The 17037-nt window shown below is 43.5% G+C and overlaps 2 protein-coding genes across 2 annotated transcripts; one reads left to right on the forward strand and one right to left on the reverse strand.

Annotated features, from left to right (window-relative positions):
* Nucleotides 1-338: 338 nt before the first annotated feature.
* On the forward strand, nt 339-11266 carry ube2c (ubiquitin-conjugating enzyme E2C). Its single transcript, XM_041783168.1, has 7 exons — nt 339-419; nt 857-983; nt 3639-3666; nt 6275-6361; nt 7721-7925; nt 10159-10218; nt 11125-11266. Exons 2-7 carry the CDS (start codon nt 877-879, stop codon nt 11160-11162), a joined length of 525 nt encoding a protein of 174 aa, XP_041639102.1. The 5' UTR covers nt 339-419; nt 857-876; the 3' UTR covers nt 11163-11266.
* A 2793-nt stretch (nt 11267-14059) lies between these two features.
* Nucleotides 14060-16663, reverse strand: zgc:109913 (regulator of G-protein signaling 9-binding protein). The gene is made up of 4 exons (XM_041782559.1): nt 16462-16663; nt 16157-16360; nt 15325-15467; nt 14060-14236 (listed from the first exon to the last, which is right to left on the reverse strand). The coding sequence occupies exons 1-4, from the start codon at nt 16661-16663 to the stop codon at nt 14060-14062; spliced, it is 726 nt and encodes a 241-aa protein (XP_041638493.1).
* Between the last annotated feature and the right edge of the window lie 374 nt (nt 16664-17037).

Raw genomic sequence — 17037 nt, forward strand, 5'->3', positions numbered from 1 at the left:
CCTGAAAACTTGACTTTCACAGTAACATTATAATACAGGAATGCTGTCAAACCTTCAACATGAAACCAAGAACCACTGTCGTCATAAACATTCAAAGCTGTATTACCAACTGTTGTGACTCTCAGTTGTATTTTTGACTTTTGAGGAATGTGTTCGTTCCCCTTCAATGTTGTATTTTCTGACGTCATCCAAAGCTCCATACAACACAGATGCGGATGCTAGTCCTGACCAATCGCCGAGCAGTTTCTCCGCTAAGCTTACCTCTCATTGGCTGGGGTGCTCTGGTTTGTTTTTGAAAGTCGAACGCTGATTGGCTGTGACTCTGAGGAAGCGTCAGTTTAAACTTGGGGGCGGGAGTTGGTTCAGTTTGAATCAGAGGAGCAGCATCTCCGCTCGGACTGACAACACAGCGACACACGGTGAGTCTCTAAGCTGGACTTGTACAGATGGACATATTTATACTGAAGGTGTTAATGGATGTCTAAATTATCAGTAGATTAAATCATAAATAGTCTCAAAGAAGGGCTAAGGTGAGGTTATCTTGTGTTATTATTGCTAACAGTACGGCTAACGTTAGCATGAAGCTAAACCGAAACCTCTGCCAAACGGAAGAAAGCAGGCTATCGTTGACTAACGCACCGATAACGGACTGACTAAACCGGTTAATCACCGAGCAGTGAACGTCACATCTGTACATATAGATGGCTATCACGGATAGCCACACCAGCTAAGAGTTAGCTGCTGTTAGCTATCGGGGAGACGGAGAGGGTCCATCCGCTGCCAGAGGGCTCTGTGCCGGTGTCTCTGTCCTGCCGGACCCGTTTTAACGGTCTACATGTCTGTTTGTCCCCATTAGGGTCCTCTCGATCTGAACTCATGGCCTCCCAGAACATGGACCCCGCAGCGGCAGCAGCTTCCTCCACAGCCGCTCTGAAAGGCAGTGAAAGCGGCGGCAGCGCGACCAAAGGCTCGGTGTCTAAACGGTGAGTGTCGATCCTGGGCTGGTGTTACGGTTTGGTAGGTGACCGTGTCAACCGATGACTAAATGCGTCTGTGGTTGTCATAGCAGCATTGTAACACTAGGACGGTGAATTTTACCTTTGGGTCGATTTTGGAATCACACATTCATAAAACATCTTTTTAACAAATCAGAGAGCTTCGTCTCCTCCTGAAGGTCATCGCTACATGAACTAGGAGATGGCAGATATTTTCATCGGTAACAGAAAACACCGTAACCCCTGCACTGGACTTAACTAAGGCTCTCAGAAAGTAGTGTTGGACATGAGCCAGTACCAACAGAAAAAACTGATCATTGTCTTTTATTGTTGATTTAAGAGAAGTTTCTGTTATTTATTTGTGCTTATCTGAGGTTACAGAGGTTGGTACGTAGTGAACAGTTTTTTATAACCATTTCTACCTGACATGAAAAAACAGAAGAGTTCTGACAGACAGCTGATATTTATTCCCTTTTACTTTAACTAGAAAGTTCTGTGCCTAAGGTCATCATAAGCTAACAGCACACATACTTGAATTTAAATGTCATATCTGACATTACGGGTCGTTTAAAACGTAGAGTGCATTCATCAAGACAAAATTAAGGAACTAAATAAAGTTTTAAAATGTGAATATCTGGAGGACAGCTGTGTTAGGTTTATTCAGACTGAAGGAGAGCTGATGTTTTTAGAACAGTTCTAAATATGTAGTCTGAAGTCATGGTAAAGGGAGGCCAAACTAAATGTAAATGTCCCCCTGATCCAGAATAGTGTTGTCTGATCAACAACATCAGTTTAACCTTTAATGAGAGCACATCAGACAGCAGACTGTCAGACCAGTCTAGTCATCAGTATCTTTGTCATTTAGCTCTCTGGAAAACAGTTTTCTAATGTCTGCTGCCTTTGGCTGAGATTAGCCTTTAGCTTGTTGCTAATGCTAGCAGCATCTGCTGCATCTTATTCAGTAAATAGGCCGTTGTCAGGATGAAGACTCTAGGGCCTTGTTTATACAACAAAGTTTTACTTCATTTTCCGTTTTCTTTTCCTAAAGTTTCACATTTACACGGCAACTTTTCGAAAACAATCTCCATCTACAAGAGAAATCAGGAAACAGAAAAACGCTGTAGTGAGGTGATTTACTGCACAATAAGACTGTCTCTACCATAAGGACAGTGTTTCTCATGTGTTTGTTTAAAAATAACATTTTTATCACACACGTGTGCCTGAGAGTAATTCATCACTAAATCCTCCTCCTCATCACCATCGTAGCTCGGCAGCGACATTTTACGACACATATAAACGCAAAAATGCACTGAAAGACCAGAAAATCCTGTTAAGACTGTTTGATTTTCCAGGGACAAATTTTTCTCCTAAAGCCTTGGATTTCTGCTGGATTTTCTCTGAAAGTGCGGCGCTTCCTGCTTTTAGCGCAGCAGAAAAATGATAGCCTTTCAGAACAAAATTTCTGCTTCCCCTTAAAATAACTAATTTTTTTTTTACCTTAACACAGAAGGTTTAATCCTGTCTCCTCTAGGGGTGGGTAAAAATATCAATTAATTGATGCATCACGATACCCCCCCCCAATTCAATATAGATTTAGTGAATCCTCTGAATCGATTCACCTCCTGGCCAGTGGGGGACGCTGTGCGTGTGATTCGCGTTGTATGGACGGAGGCTGTACTCGGCCAAACAACAACATACCATAATCATGTTATGTGAGGTTTAGCACAATTTCCAAGAGGAAGGAAATATTATTTAAGTTTACATGCACTTTACTTTTTCAGTGTTTATACAGAACTGTCATGGTTTTTACTTTTGTACTCCATATGCACAAATAAGTTATTATTGTGCAAATTTTTTATTTTCAGATGTTTTATTGCTCAAAAATGTGAGGTGACTTACCAAATATGTTCACATGGGCATGAAAATAATTATTAAGAACAGGTTATTTGTGTATTTCTACTTCCTACTGAATTGACATCGAAGCATTTAAGTCAATATCTAATTGAATGGATATCAAATCGAATCGCAACCTAAAGAATGGAAATGGAATCGAATTGTGAGGTTCTTAACAATACCCAGCCGTAGTCTCCTCCATCAGCTGAGCTCTGATATGTAGTCGGTGGAGGAGGAGACATTTTTGATTTTGGATGTTTTGGGTTTCACATCCGCACATGCGTTGTAAGTCTACTCACATGGATAGTTACTGCAGTAGTGCACATGTCGTTTTCAGAAAGTGTTGTTTTGTCCAACTTTTGGGTTTTCACTCGAAAACGTTGTATAAACGGGGCCTAGATCTGAGTGTAAAACTCAGACCTTTTCCCTCCTTCAGGATCTTTGTGGATAGAGTTAATAAACACCGTTAAACAAACGTCTAATAATTATTATTTTGACTCATTACTAATTCACCATGAATTGTTGTATTTAGGGAAATTATGTTTTTTTTTAAGTAATTCTCATTTTTATGAAGAAAAACAAAAACCATGACATTAAATGGTTGTTCTGAAACACATTTGAGGTTACAGACATATTGCACCTTTTTAAATCTAAGACATTGTAGTAAAACATGTTCTAGTTTGTTCTAAATGCTGAGTAATTAGGGTGTCTAAGTGATTATTTAATCTCTTTGACTGTCTGTGTCTGCAGGTTACAACAGGAGCTCATGACTCTGATGGTGAGTTTACTCTTTGTCTGTCACTTTTCCTGTTAAACAGTCTTAACCTGGGATTCAACACCTCTACATTTATATGAAGAGGAATATGCTGTAGAATACTGTGAGTGGGTCTTAAAAGGTGCTTGCGTATCAAATTTCAGAGCAGTTTGCTGAACCCAGCCCCTAAAAAGCCTGATTTATACCTCTGTGTTGAATCTACACCATAACCTGTTGTGTAGGTCCATGTAGACCTGAACCCTGATCAGAGGTCTACCACGTACCTGCTCCTCCTCCTCATGACTGGGACTACACTTCAAAACCACAATCCCTGTGATTGGTCCTCTGTCTTTGCTTACTTTCTATGGTGTGTTTCCTGCTGCGAGCTAAATGTCGCTAACGCTACAGCTGTAAATCTCAGCTGTTCAGTTCCTCATCCGTGTCTCTCTGTGGCCAAACTAGTGGCAAAAATCCCGAATCCTGGCTGCACTCTCTGTCTCCTTCAGTGTCTCCTCTTTTCTTTTTTGCAATAACTGCTGTAGAATCACCTGATGATCAATATTGATCAGCTACAACTACACCAGAATACGCTCCCACCACCACGGTTTCCTGAGCACAAACAAGCAGGAGACTTGTCAGCAGGGCTAGGACCTGGATAAAAACGCCCTGCAGAGCTGTGTTTGAGCCATGCAGACACAACCCAGATGTTAGTAAGCTCATGACGGTGTTGGTCCACAACCCAGACCTTAATAAGCTCATGACGGTGTAGGTCCACAACACAGACCTTAATAAGCTCGTGACGGTGTAGGTCCACAACACAGACCTTAATAAGCGCGTGACGGTGTAGGTCCACAACCCAGACGTTAGTAAGTTCATGACGGTGTAGGTCCACAACCCAGACGTTAATAAGCTCATGACGGTGTAGGTCCACAACCCAGACCTTAATAAGCTCATGACGGTGTAGGTCCACAACCCAGACCTTAATAAGCTCATGACGGTGTAGGTCCACAACCCAGACCTTAATAAGCTCATGACGGTGTAGGTCCACAACCCAGACCTTAATAAGCTCGTGACGGTGTAGGTCCACAACACAGACCTTAATAAGCTCATGACGGTGTAGGTCCACAACCCAGACCTTAATAAGCTCGTGACGGTGTAGGTCCACAACCCAGACCTTAATAAGCTCGTGACGGTGTAGGTCCACAACCCAGACCTTAATAAGCTCGTGACGGTGTAGGTCCACAACCCAGACCTTAATAAGCTCATGACGGTGTAGGTCCACAACCCAGACCTTAATAAGCTCGTGACGGTGTAGGTCCACAACCCAGACCTTAATAAGCTCATGACGGTGTAGGTCCACAACCCAGACCTTAATAAGCTCGTGACGGTGTAGGTCCACAACCCAGACGTTAGTAAGCTCGTGACGGTGTAGGTCCACAACCCAGACCTTAATAAGCTCGTGACGGTGTAGGTCCACAACCCAGACCTTAATAAGCTCGTGACGGTGTAGGTCCACAACCCAGACCTTAATAAGCTCGTGACGGTGTAGGTCCACAACCCAGACCTTAATAAGCTCATGACGGTGTAGGTCCACAACCCAGACCTTAATAAGCTCATGACGGTGTAGGTCCACAACCCAGACCTTAATAAGCTCGTGACGGTGTAGGTCCACAACCCAGACCTTAATAAGCTCGTGACGGTGTAGGTCCACAACCCAGACCTTAATAAGCTCGTGACGGTGTAGGTCCACAACCCAGACCTTAATAAGCTCATGACGGTGTAGGTCCACGACCCAGACGTTAGTAAGCTCATGACGGTGTAGGTCCACAACACAGACCTTAATAAGCTCATGACGGTGTAGGTCCACAACCCAGACCTTAATAAGCTCGTGACGGTGTAGGTCCACAACCCAGACCTTAATAAGCTCGTGACGGTGTAGGTCCACAACACAGACCTTAATAAGCTCGTGACGGTGTAGGTCCACAACCCAGACCTTAATAAGCTCGTGACGGTGTAGGTCCACAACCCAGACCTTAATAAGCTCGTGACGGTGTAGGTCCACAACCCAGACCTTAATAAGCTCGTGACGGTGTAGGTCCACAACCCAGACCTTAATAAGCTCGTGACGGTGTAGGTCCACAACCCAGACCTTAATAAGCTCGTGACGGTGTAGGTCCACAACCCAGACCTTAATAAGCTCGTGACGGTGTAGGTCCACAACCCAGACCTTAATAAGCTCGTGACGGTGTAGGTCCACAACCCAGACCTTAATAAGCTCGTGACGGTGTAGGTCCACAACCCAGACCTTAATAAGCTCATGACGGTGTAGGTCCACAACCCAGACCTTAATAAGCTCGTGACGGTGTAGGTCCACAACCCAGACCTTAATAAGCTCGTGACGGTGTAGGTCCACAACCCAGACGTTAGTAAGCTCATGACGATGTAGGTCCCCTCTGGAGCAGATTTGACACAGAGGTATAAACCAGGCCTGAGAAGCTTCAATGTTTAATTTACTGACGGTCTCTGCAGCCTGAGATTGGATGTCTGTTTTGAAATGCCCCCTGGGAGACGTAGTGAAGAACTGCTGTAGTTGCTGACGTCTCCTGACCTCCATCTCTGTCTTATGTTGCAGATGTCAGGTGATAAAGGAATCTCAGCATTTCCAGAATCAGATAATCTCTTCAAATGGGTCGGAACCATCGAGGGAGCTCAGGGGACGGTACGTACTCACGCTAACACTCTGGCATCCTCTCATCTGAGATGTCAGACAGAAACCAGGTCCTCCCATCCTAACCATGTCTCCACAAAAAGTTGACTGACTTTAAGCTAGGTTTACTTCCACCATCTTTGGCAGTTTTTCTGTCTGTAAACATGAGCTCTAGTTCTGCAGGGAGGGAGGCTCCGATGACTGGAAGGATTCGGGTAAAAGCTGTGACAGAAAAACATTTTTAAAGCAGCACAGAATTCCCAAGGATTGGTTGAACAGAGTTCAACAGAAACTGTTTCTGTCACCCTCAGAAACGCACAAAATCTAAATAGCGCAATAACAAACTGGTAATAGAAACACCTGAATCAGGAAGAACCTCTTAAATATCACTAAAAAGTTTTAATGCCCTCATAAGGAAGTTTTTCAGACATATGATATAGAAATATATCGCTAAAGTGAAACGGAAACACTTTTTTAGCATTTGCACTTCACAGGACATGACGTACGGTGTCACATGACCCGTTAATTCTGAGACAACATGGCGCCGTATGTGTGGACAGAAGAGGAGACGAGACTTTTCTTACATCCTACTTATACCCTTGTACGTGGTTTTACTATACATACGGACTTAACCTCTGTACTTTCATCCTTTGTCTTCATCTTTTGTTCAAAATTATCAAGACAACCGCTGTAGATGTAACCATAACCGCACTGACACCTTTCATTTTTAGCGTGTAAAAATTGTGTGAACCCTGAAGGCAGAAGTTTGTTAAATTTCCTAGTTAACTGAAGAACATCAGACTAGTCTCCCAGAGCTCTATGGAGGATTATTGATCAGACTACAAGAATGTGACAGCCTCAGTTATCAGCTAATGACACCTGTACCAAAGTAATTCCTCTGATAATCAGATATGTAAAATATAAACCTTTTATGACTCCATGACTATGAGGTGGATCAGCTGATCATCAGTGGCTGACACTGTGAAGTGAAGGAGTTATTTTTCTCTAAGCTGTGCCTCCTCTCTCTTTCAATTCCTCGCTGGGTGGAGCTAAGACGCTAGGAAACGACTCAAACGGAGGAAGGAAGGATACCAGACGAAATGAGAAAGACCTGTTGACTGTTTCTGTATCAGTTCTACATGTGATTGGACCAATCACCTCTGATGTGCTGTGAGTTGGGCTGTTCTCTCTGATCATCTGCTCTCTCTCTCTCTCTCTCTCTCTCTCTCTCTCTCTCTCTCTCTCTCTCTCTCTCTCTCTCTCTCTCTCTCTCTCTCTCTCTCTCTCTCTCTCTCTCTCTCTCTCTCTCTCTCTCTCTCTCTCTCTCTGTCTCCCTCTCTCTCTCTCTCTCTCTCACCCCCCCCCCCCCAGGTGTATGACGGGCTCAGGTACAGGCTGTCTCTGGAGTTTCCCGCTGGTTATCCGTACCAGGCTCCTCGTGTAAAGTTCGTCACTCCGTGTTTTCATCCCAATGTTGATGAGAACGGTTTCATCTGTCTCGACATCCTCAAGGACAAATGGTCGGCGCTCTACGACGTCCGCTCCATCCTACTGTCCATCCAGAGCCTGCTGGGAGGTAAGCACTACAACCTAATTCTAGGACAGAAATGTAGTACTCCTTAGTCCCAGCTAGATTAGCATCCAGCAGTCTGGTCCTAAAGACCCTGAAAGAATGGAACCAGACGTGTAGCACAGAGGTAAAATGTTGTTTTTTACAGTTTGATGGCATTGAATCAGGATGTCTGCGGTATTTTTCCGTAACAATCATTGAACTGTCGATGATATTATGTGAACTCTACTGTAGACTCCATGGAGGAAATGAGATTATTGCCCACTAGGGGTGTGTTGAGATCTTGTGAGATCAGTATTGTGCAGACTGTAGGAGCAGCAGCTCTCCTCACAGAAAACTAAACTGAGATCTAAGGGTTAGGGTCAGGATGCCCTGGACTCTTTAAAACTGTTGTCTGACAGCTAATGAATAAATGGATCCATGACCCATTCAGATCACTGCGCCAACCCCCACCCCCTGCTCCAGGTGCACTACTTGAGGCCGCATATGATCCCCCAATCCATAATAAGTTCATCATAACAGTGTGAAATTATAAAATACTGCTGCTGGAAACCTGTGCAGTCTCTGTGAGGAGAATACAGTCTTTAGTTTGTGTATGCGTGCAGACTCTCTCATAGTGCTGTTATCTGGGACTTCATAACTTTGATTTAGCCACTGCTTCCTCATGTCTCCTCCTCGTCTCTCCGTCTGTCAGTCACACATCCATCAGCTGTTTGCTGTGCTATCATCAGTCAGAAGATTAACATGAGTAGCTGATGGACCGTTGTTTACTGCAGCGGTAAACTCAGCTAAACAAACTCAGTCTGAGCGCCGTAGAGTCCACTGTTAGCTCCAAAAACCAAAGTTCTAGCTCCAGTTAAACCGTCCCTGTTAGGCTGGTCACACACTAGACAAGATTTTTCATCTTTAATCCTTTAAACGCACACACTAGACGACTCAGCCAGACTGTCAGATCTCTGGAGACCACATACCTGCCGACCTGCCTATGACCTCACGTGATCACATGATTTCAGAAAAAAAAAACATGGATGTCTGTCGATACCGTCCTGCTGTCTCTCCACAACAGGCTGTCCTGGCATGAGTTACAGGTGCAGCAACAATCATAAACAAGGGAAAGACTCAGGATGAAATCCTGGCTGGAATTAAGGTACCGAAGTGTTTATGGTTGTGAGCGGTGAAAGTACGCATGGTCCGTCCGGTGACGCTACCCGGTGTGCTCGCTCTCATTGGTTGTTGTGGGTACTCCGTCAGTGGCACTATGACCATGAATTGTAAATATCAACCATGTTTCAGGTTCTGGAGGCTACGACGCGATTTGGAGCAGTAAAACAATCGTGTTGACACCACACACATGCAGACTCCTCTCGGTATACGCCCCCACGACCATCAGGGGAGGCAAAACTTGCCCCAAATCAGGCTTAAAATCCTGTAGTGTGTGGCCGGCCTTAGACTGACAGCAACGACACACACTCACTCACCAACACACACACATTAACACACTCATCTGTGCGTCGTGTCCAACACTGTCAAAGTTGATGTGAAAAAAAGGCCAAAAACCGATAAAATAATCTATTTCTATTAATGACAGCAAACGTGTTAGTGACAGAAATATTTCTTTAGTGTTTTAAACATGGATGTCCTTAAAGAGGAGGAGAAACGGTTTGATTTTACTGATGCAGCCCTTTAGATTTCAGTCTGCTGTAAACAGTGTTTAAAGTACTTTAGAATAATCTAAATGCTTTTATTATTATGATTGTTGTTGTTGTTGTTGTTATTGTAGTAATGAGTGCATGGTGTAGTCAAATAAAGATGTGGTGGACTATTAAAATGAAGGTTTGATGTGAAAAGCATTAAAGTCCAGTCAGTCAGATTAACTGTGAGCATTGATAGTCTATTCAGTAGTAGAGGATCAGTTTAAACATCTCTGAAGAAACCTGAATCCTTCACAATGATGACTTTCAGCTGTATAAAAAATATCCACTAATGTATTTTTTCCAAAATTATATGAAAAAAAAGTAAAATCTGGTAGATAAGAGTCTTGTCACACCCCTGTTTCACACATAAATGCGTTTCACAGCCTCACAGAAACTAAGTGATCAATATGGGTGATTAATGTTCCTAAAATCAGTTTTCTGTATCTGAAATCCTCAGCAGGTTCATTTAAACTCTCTAACTGTTCAGAGGAAGTTTGACCATTTAGTTTCCTTAAACGCTCATGTTTGGACTCTTTTCCTTTCAGAGCCGAACAACGAGAGTCCTCTGAACACGGCCGCAGCAGAACTGTGGGAAGATCAAGAAGGTGAGATTATTCAGGTTTATAATCCTCTTTAACCTGATAAAGGTTTGTGAATAAACCCAGGACTCACATTCAACAAAGATCCAGACCAGGTTTCAGTTCAGCCCCTCTCTACTCTGAATTTCAGAGAGACTGTTATCTGATTACTCTTTTCTAAAGTTATTCTGCTCATGAAAATTTATTTAAAACTACTAAAAAACCAGAAGGGCAACGTAGTGAAAATGGCGTTTCACACATTTCTACAATCGTTCAGATGGTTATCAAACCTGGTAACCCATTTCAATAATTCATTTGGACTCCAGCTGGTCTTCTGATGCTTTAGACTCAGGTCTAATGTCAGCAGAGTGTCTGAAGCCTCAGTGTAGACCAGTGTAGACTAGCATAGACCAACGTAGACCAGCGTAGACTAGCATAGACCAACGTAGACTAGTGTAGACCAGCGTAGACCAGCGTAGACTAGCGTAGACTAGCGTAGACCAGCGTAGACCAGCGTAGACCAACGTAGACTAGCGTAGACCAGCGTAGACCAGTGTAGACTAGCGTAGACCAGTGTAGACCAACGTAGACCAGTGTAGACTAGCGTAGACCAGTGTAGACTAGCGTAGACAAGCGTAGACCAATGTAGACTAGCGTAGACCAGCGTAGACTAGCGTAGACCAACGTAGACCAGTGTAGACTAGCGTAGACCAGCATAGACCAGCGTAGTACCGATCCTGGATCATTAGAATGACTGGAAGTCTCACTCTGATGATCCAACGATAGCAGAGCTGCAGACTCTCTGTTTTAACCATAAATCTGAGATAACTTTGTCCTTGCTCACCTCAGTCTCACCACTTATCGGAGTAAATGGGCTACTTAGACTGGAGGATGATGGGAGTTGTAGTTCTAACAGCTGTTTGTCTCTTTCAGCCTACAAAGCTCATCTACATTCGACCTTCCAGAAGTGAATCTGCTCCACATTTCCTCCTTCTTGTGTTTGTCTTCTGTGTTTGTACAATATTTTTATGTTTGTTCACCTCGCTGTATCAATAAAGTTCTTATTCAACACAGACTGGGCTCACGCTGATGTTTGACGACAGGAAGCTGCACCGTCATTTCATTTTTAACAGGATGTCAGACCGGGACAGGAAGGGGTGGGGACAGGGGTTTGTTTTTCTTTTTTTACATCCATCTTTCTCCAGCTCTGATTCTTGACAAATGAACCCTTTTCAGTCAAGACATTGAGTTTTTTTTTTTTTTTCTTCTGATATGGGGATGATTTTGTTAATCTGTAAAGCGTCTGATTTATAAAATATAAATTCATAAAAACAGAGCAGAGCATTTTATTCTAAAATTATTCTACAGCATTAGACAGACGTCAGCCTTTCTCACACAGTCGTCACTGTTTCTGTTTATCCATCTGTACTCAAGACAAAGTATCTAGAAATTCAGGCAGTGTGACTGAATTTAACTCACAGAGACTGTTTTAAAAACACCCACATTTACATCTGAAGAATATGTCATTTTAAACTTTGGTTTGGTGATTCTTAGGGAACAGGAGGAGCTCACTGTTTGAATAGAGGTAAACGTTTAAAGCAGGGGTGTCAGACTCAGTCACAGAGGGGCCGGAGTCTGAATTAAGGTCTGACCTGAGGGTCTAACAGGGTCCACATTTAACCAAACTGTCAACCTCATTTTTGCCAGTAATAAAATATGGGAGGAACATTAGATGATTTTGAGATTTAAATAGTCACAGTGATCGGCTTAAAGGCTCAAAATCTGAGATAAAAAGTCAAACTTATTAGTTCAAAAGGTCAAAAAACGAAATTAGATGTTAAAATAATGCCTTTAAAAGGCAAATATATAAAAAGAGTCACAATCATGTTTTAAGGCAAAAATATGACTCAAAATTTAAAACTGCACCTAAAAGGGCAAAATTATAAATTGACAAAGTCAAAATGATAAATATAAAAGGTCAAAATATGAAGAAAAGTACAAATAATAGATTGAAGTCATAACTGCTATACAAATTTTAAAATATGAAATGAAAACACAAGTGAAATTATTTTTCCACATTTCTTTTCATCTAATTATTTTAAATTATTATTTTTTTTAATTTATTTTTTGAAATTATTTTTCCACATTTCTTTTCATCTAATTATTTTTAATTATTTTTTTTCCACATTTTTATGATTTAATTTGTTATCATCAAGGTTATTTTTATAGTGGAGGAAATCTGCGGACCTCATATTTTAGGACCAGTTCTATTGAGAATAGGATCTGATCTCGTGGGCCGGGTGTAACTGTACCACGGGCCAGATCTGGTCCCCGGGCCTTGAGTTTGACACCCCTGGTTTAAAGGGATGCTATCTTTTAATTTCAAATGTTCATCAAATTCAATTCAACTTCCAACTTTAATGTCATCAGATGTGAAACTCTGCAGCCCGGTATCATCTAGAAACAGAAAACAGAAGTATGGACTCATTTTTATTTCATTTATTTAACCTTTATTGAAACAACAGAGCAGATTCATGGACAACAGGACATGCTGAGAATGCAAAACTGAGATTAGAGCAGTCAAAATGTTGGAATATGAGGTATAGAGCTGAGAAGAATGGTAAAGTTACAGTTTTAATCAGTATCTGGATGTGTGGTTAGTTTAAACCCTGGCAGTTGTCTCCCTGCTGTCACATCCTTTCTTCATCAGGTATTTTTCTCTGGACACTCACTGCACAATCTCAAACCCAGTTTGAGGCCAGATTTGCCTCCTGGATGATCGTGGCGGCGTTCCCGAGTGGAGCCTCGTCGGGGTCGACACGATTATTTTACTGCTCCACATAGAACCCTAGCCTTCCAGACCTAGAGTCCTGAGTATCAAACATGTCAGATATTTATGGTTCTAGGTTGTATTGCCTCTGACAGAAAACCACAACAACCAATGAGAGCAGACTGCGCAGAACCACCAGCTCCATGTTACGTACTTTCACCGCTCACAAACAACAGCACAGCTTCACCTTCATTCCAGCCAGGATTTCATCCTGATTCTTTGGCTTGTTTTATGATCTTTGCTGCTCCTGTACCTCCCCAGGACAGCCAGCCGAGGGTATCCTGTCTTCCATGTTCACTTTTATTCTAAAGTCACATTTGATCGGGTGGTATCCTGTAAATCGTTGCCTGTCTGGAATCTTCTCTGTGAGGTTGAGGTTATGACTGAGCCACTAAATTTCAGATTAAAAGCATTCTGTACACACAAGGGTAATGCCAAACTGGGCTTTTACTTTGAAAAGCACTAACTGGAAGTGTTACTGTTCTGTTCTATTCTACTGTTGTGGAAGCAGGTGAAGTTGAGAGAATATCAGACAGGCACAGCAGGGTCATACTACTGATGTGGACGTACATATCTGCCAGAAGATAAATGTGTATTTCTGTCATTCTCAGGTCTATCCAGAGAGGCTTGCAGAAAAACTAGACTAACCTGTGTTCTCTAAAATTCGTGGCACATCTATCAGGCGTGCTGATGTTCATGTTGGCAGTCTGAACGCCCACACTCTTCCCAAAATAAAAATCAAGCCTGATACTCCTGACGCTAACCTTTACCCTGGAGACGTGCATGTTTCCTTCTACAGAATGACCAAGTCTGCTGCGCTTTTCTTCTGGGGAAATAAGAAATTTAAGACTTTTTTAATCAGAATTTCTTCTACTTTGACTCTGGAAGCTGTGGACGTATTTAAACCGTGTTTCTATGATGGTGGTCTTTTTACTCAGTTTAAAGCCTGGTGTCTAAATATATTTCTATCAGTTATTCCTACAGAGACATGAGTATCCTCCACGGTTAGGACGGTCCTATCAAGTGAAGCATCCCCCTTTAAGCAACACAGCCCAGCCCACAGCAGGTTGGCTGGCAGCAGGTGACCATCTTGTTGTAAGAGATGACCTCGACCTCCATCAGCTCCTCCAGGCTGTCGTCCGGCTCGTCGATGCCATAGTTCACTTCTGCCCAAGCTGGCTGGGTTGCTTCCACGGACCAGAATGCAACAGGAACCTGTAGGACACCAAAAGTAAGAATAATTACACAGCTTAACCTCAAAGTGCCAGACTGATCTTCAGGGTCTCACCTGAGTCACAAGACAGCCTATCAGGAGTCAGATGTGCCCCCAGCAACTATTAGCTTCATGTTGGATCTTTTGACCTTTTATTGGTGTCATTGTTGTTGATCTGGGGGTCAATTTTCCTGCCACATTTATTTGTAAAATAAACTACCTTCCAGTCCTTGTAGGTGCTTCCCTCATTTGCAGTGACTACGACTAAATGCCAGGCCCTACATCCTGATAACGTTCATGTGACTAGATCAGGGGCTAACCCTAGCCCCCTCGTTTGGAATCGGGTATGGGAGCATATGCCAGTTTGGCACTTTGCCCCATCAACCTTGGTCCTGGGCTGCTCTGGCCTCCTGATGGCCATCCTCCAGGGCACATCAGCGTTTGATACAGTCTAACAATGTTGCCCAAAACTAATCGGAGGAGTCGTCATGAAAGAGTCCAGCTGGCGCCCCTGACCATCAGTCAATGTGGAGGCCTCACTAGAGTAGAGTAAGACCAGAAGGGCTGAGACACTCTGACTTTTCATCCACATCATCAGATACCGCCAACGCCACACTGGCTCGCTCAGCAAAATATGCACGAAGCCACGTCTGCGTATGGTCTCAGCCTTGCAGTCAGCAGACCGATGGATTATTCTGGTGAGCTGATCCACAACTTCCACACTCACCATTCACAGACACAGACACAATGGCAGCATCCAAAGTGTCTCCAAACACCTGGGTCTTTGTTTTTGGTCCAGGAGACGTGCACTCTCAACGCTTCACTCTTCTCACCCAGCAAGTTCAGAATCCACACAAGGACGTCTCCAGTCTCTGAGAGGATCACAGCCTCATCAGCGAAGTCCAGATCAGTGATTTGAAAAAATGACACTCCACAGTTTGCTGCACCTCTTACCTGTTTAAGTCACAAAACACTAAATCCAGGCGTTGTGACTTCCTTCTTCAACAATCACATGAACTAGCTGATCAAGTTCTACACATCCTTCTGCATCTTTTTGACACAGGAAAAGTTTCATGCCACTTGTTCTTACCCTGAGCTGCATCTCACTGAGCATGCTCTCTAGTCCTACAATGTGATTGGCCAGCTCAGGGATGGGCTCCTCTTCCAAAGTGAGCCATGGTACCTGGACTGAAGCCACCCGAGCAGCAACACCTACCACGCCATCAGTACACCCTGAAAAGACAGAGAAACGGGACCTTACATTCAAGAGTCAGAGTGCTTTACCTGTAAAAATCCTCTGGATGTCTACAACATTAGCAGCAAATTAGGCCATAAGAAAGGCTGAAAGGTATAGGCTCTGATCTCAGGGGTAGCATCCTTCAGGATCCAGCTAAGGAAGGCCCAACTGTAGTGAGATGGCCCCAGCGACAGAGGATTCCATATTTGCATCCATCGCCCTACAAGCAAGTTTCTCAGCGCCAGCTCTGCCTTGAAAGCTTCACTGGCACTAGCTTACATTACTAATGTCACGTAAGTTTCCTTTCTAAGGCAACTTAAAGTTTTAAAGCTATCTATATAATATTACTTATTATCATTTATATCAGTTTTATTGTGTTGAAATTATTTCATTTTAACTGTACTCTTCTACCTCCTCGGCATCTCTTCTGAATAAGCGCCAACGGAATCTGGGGAATGTTTGGCCATGAAGGCTGAACCGAGTTGATCCCTTGTTGGTAGGGAAAGGAGGACGCATTCGTCACATGCATTTGACTCTGTTTGGACATAATCAGTCATAACATGCACACGCCAAAGCTTTCAGCCTTTCATATGAGGCATCTCAAAGAGCAGAGGTGGGAGATAAGGAAGCAGACAGGGTGAAGGCTCCACGTGACTCAACCGACTCAGAGTCAACGCCATCTGACCTGAGTTGATGAGTGCTCGTCTATCGTAGCGCTGCGTCAGGGGAAACTGCCCAATCAGATCCAAGGCCTTACGGAGGTCAGACAGGAAGTTCTCTATTGCTGACAGGAAGAGAACCCACAGACGTTCTGACACCTGTCTGTCCTCAACACCTGAGGAGGCTGAGTCGCAGTCTGAGAGAAGACGCACAAGACGCCGGGACAGACCTGCAGACAGACGACAGGTAGGTGAGAGGTAGACGAGTTAGTAGACGCCAGTCTGACCTGGACTCAGTCAGAAAGGTGACAGACAGGTAATATTCTCGTACCACTGCAGATTTGATGTGCGAGCGCTCTTGTCTCGTCCATCTCATCTCGCAGGAAGCTGCAGTCAGCCGAGCTACCGAGTGACGCTGCCAGCTGCTGGAAACAGGAAGTAACCCGACTAAGAACCTCTTGAGCACGCTCACATTCACTTTGCTGCCGCCGCCGTGCTGCCAGCTCATCTACTGAACGACGCCACCGACTCATCACACCTGAAAAGGTCAGGATGGATATGCAGGGAGGGAGAAAGCGGGGCCAGATCATGTTTATACGTCATGTGTCATCAGTAAAATCCATGAAAAACTCACATCAGACCAAACATTTCATTAGCTGTCAGCGTATGAATGTAGATAATACAGATAAATGCTCGTCCTCACATTTAACTCAGATGTGAGCTCCCCTGAGAGGAAGATTAAAATCCAACATTAACAGTAATGATGCATCTTTCTACTCTGATTTCAGCCGTAAACACCAACCTTCTGTTGCATTTTTCATCTTTGTTAAAGCAGTGGGGGTTTGGGTGCCTGAAAATGAATTTGATGGAAAACAACACATCTCAAAAAACTCGAGACAGCTCAACA

This window comes from Cheilinus undulatus, linkage group 3 (assembly GCF_018320785.1).
Source record: "Cheilinus undulatus linkage group 3, ASM1832078v1, whole genome shotgun sequence".
Lineage (NCBI taxonomy): Eukaryota > Metazoa > Chordata > Actinopteri > Labriformes > Labridae > Cheilinus > Cheilinus undulatus.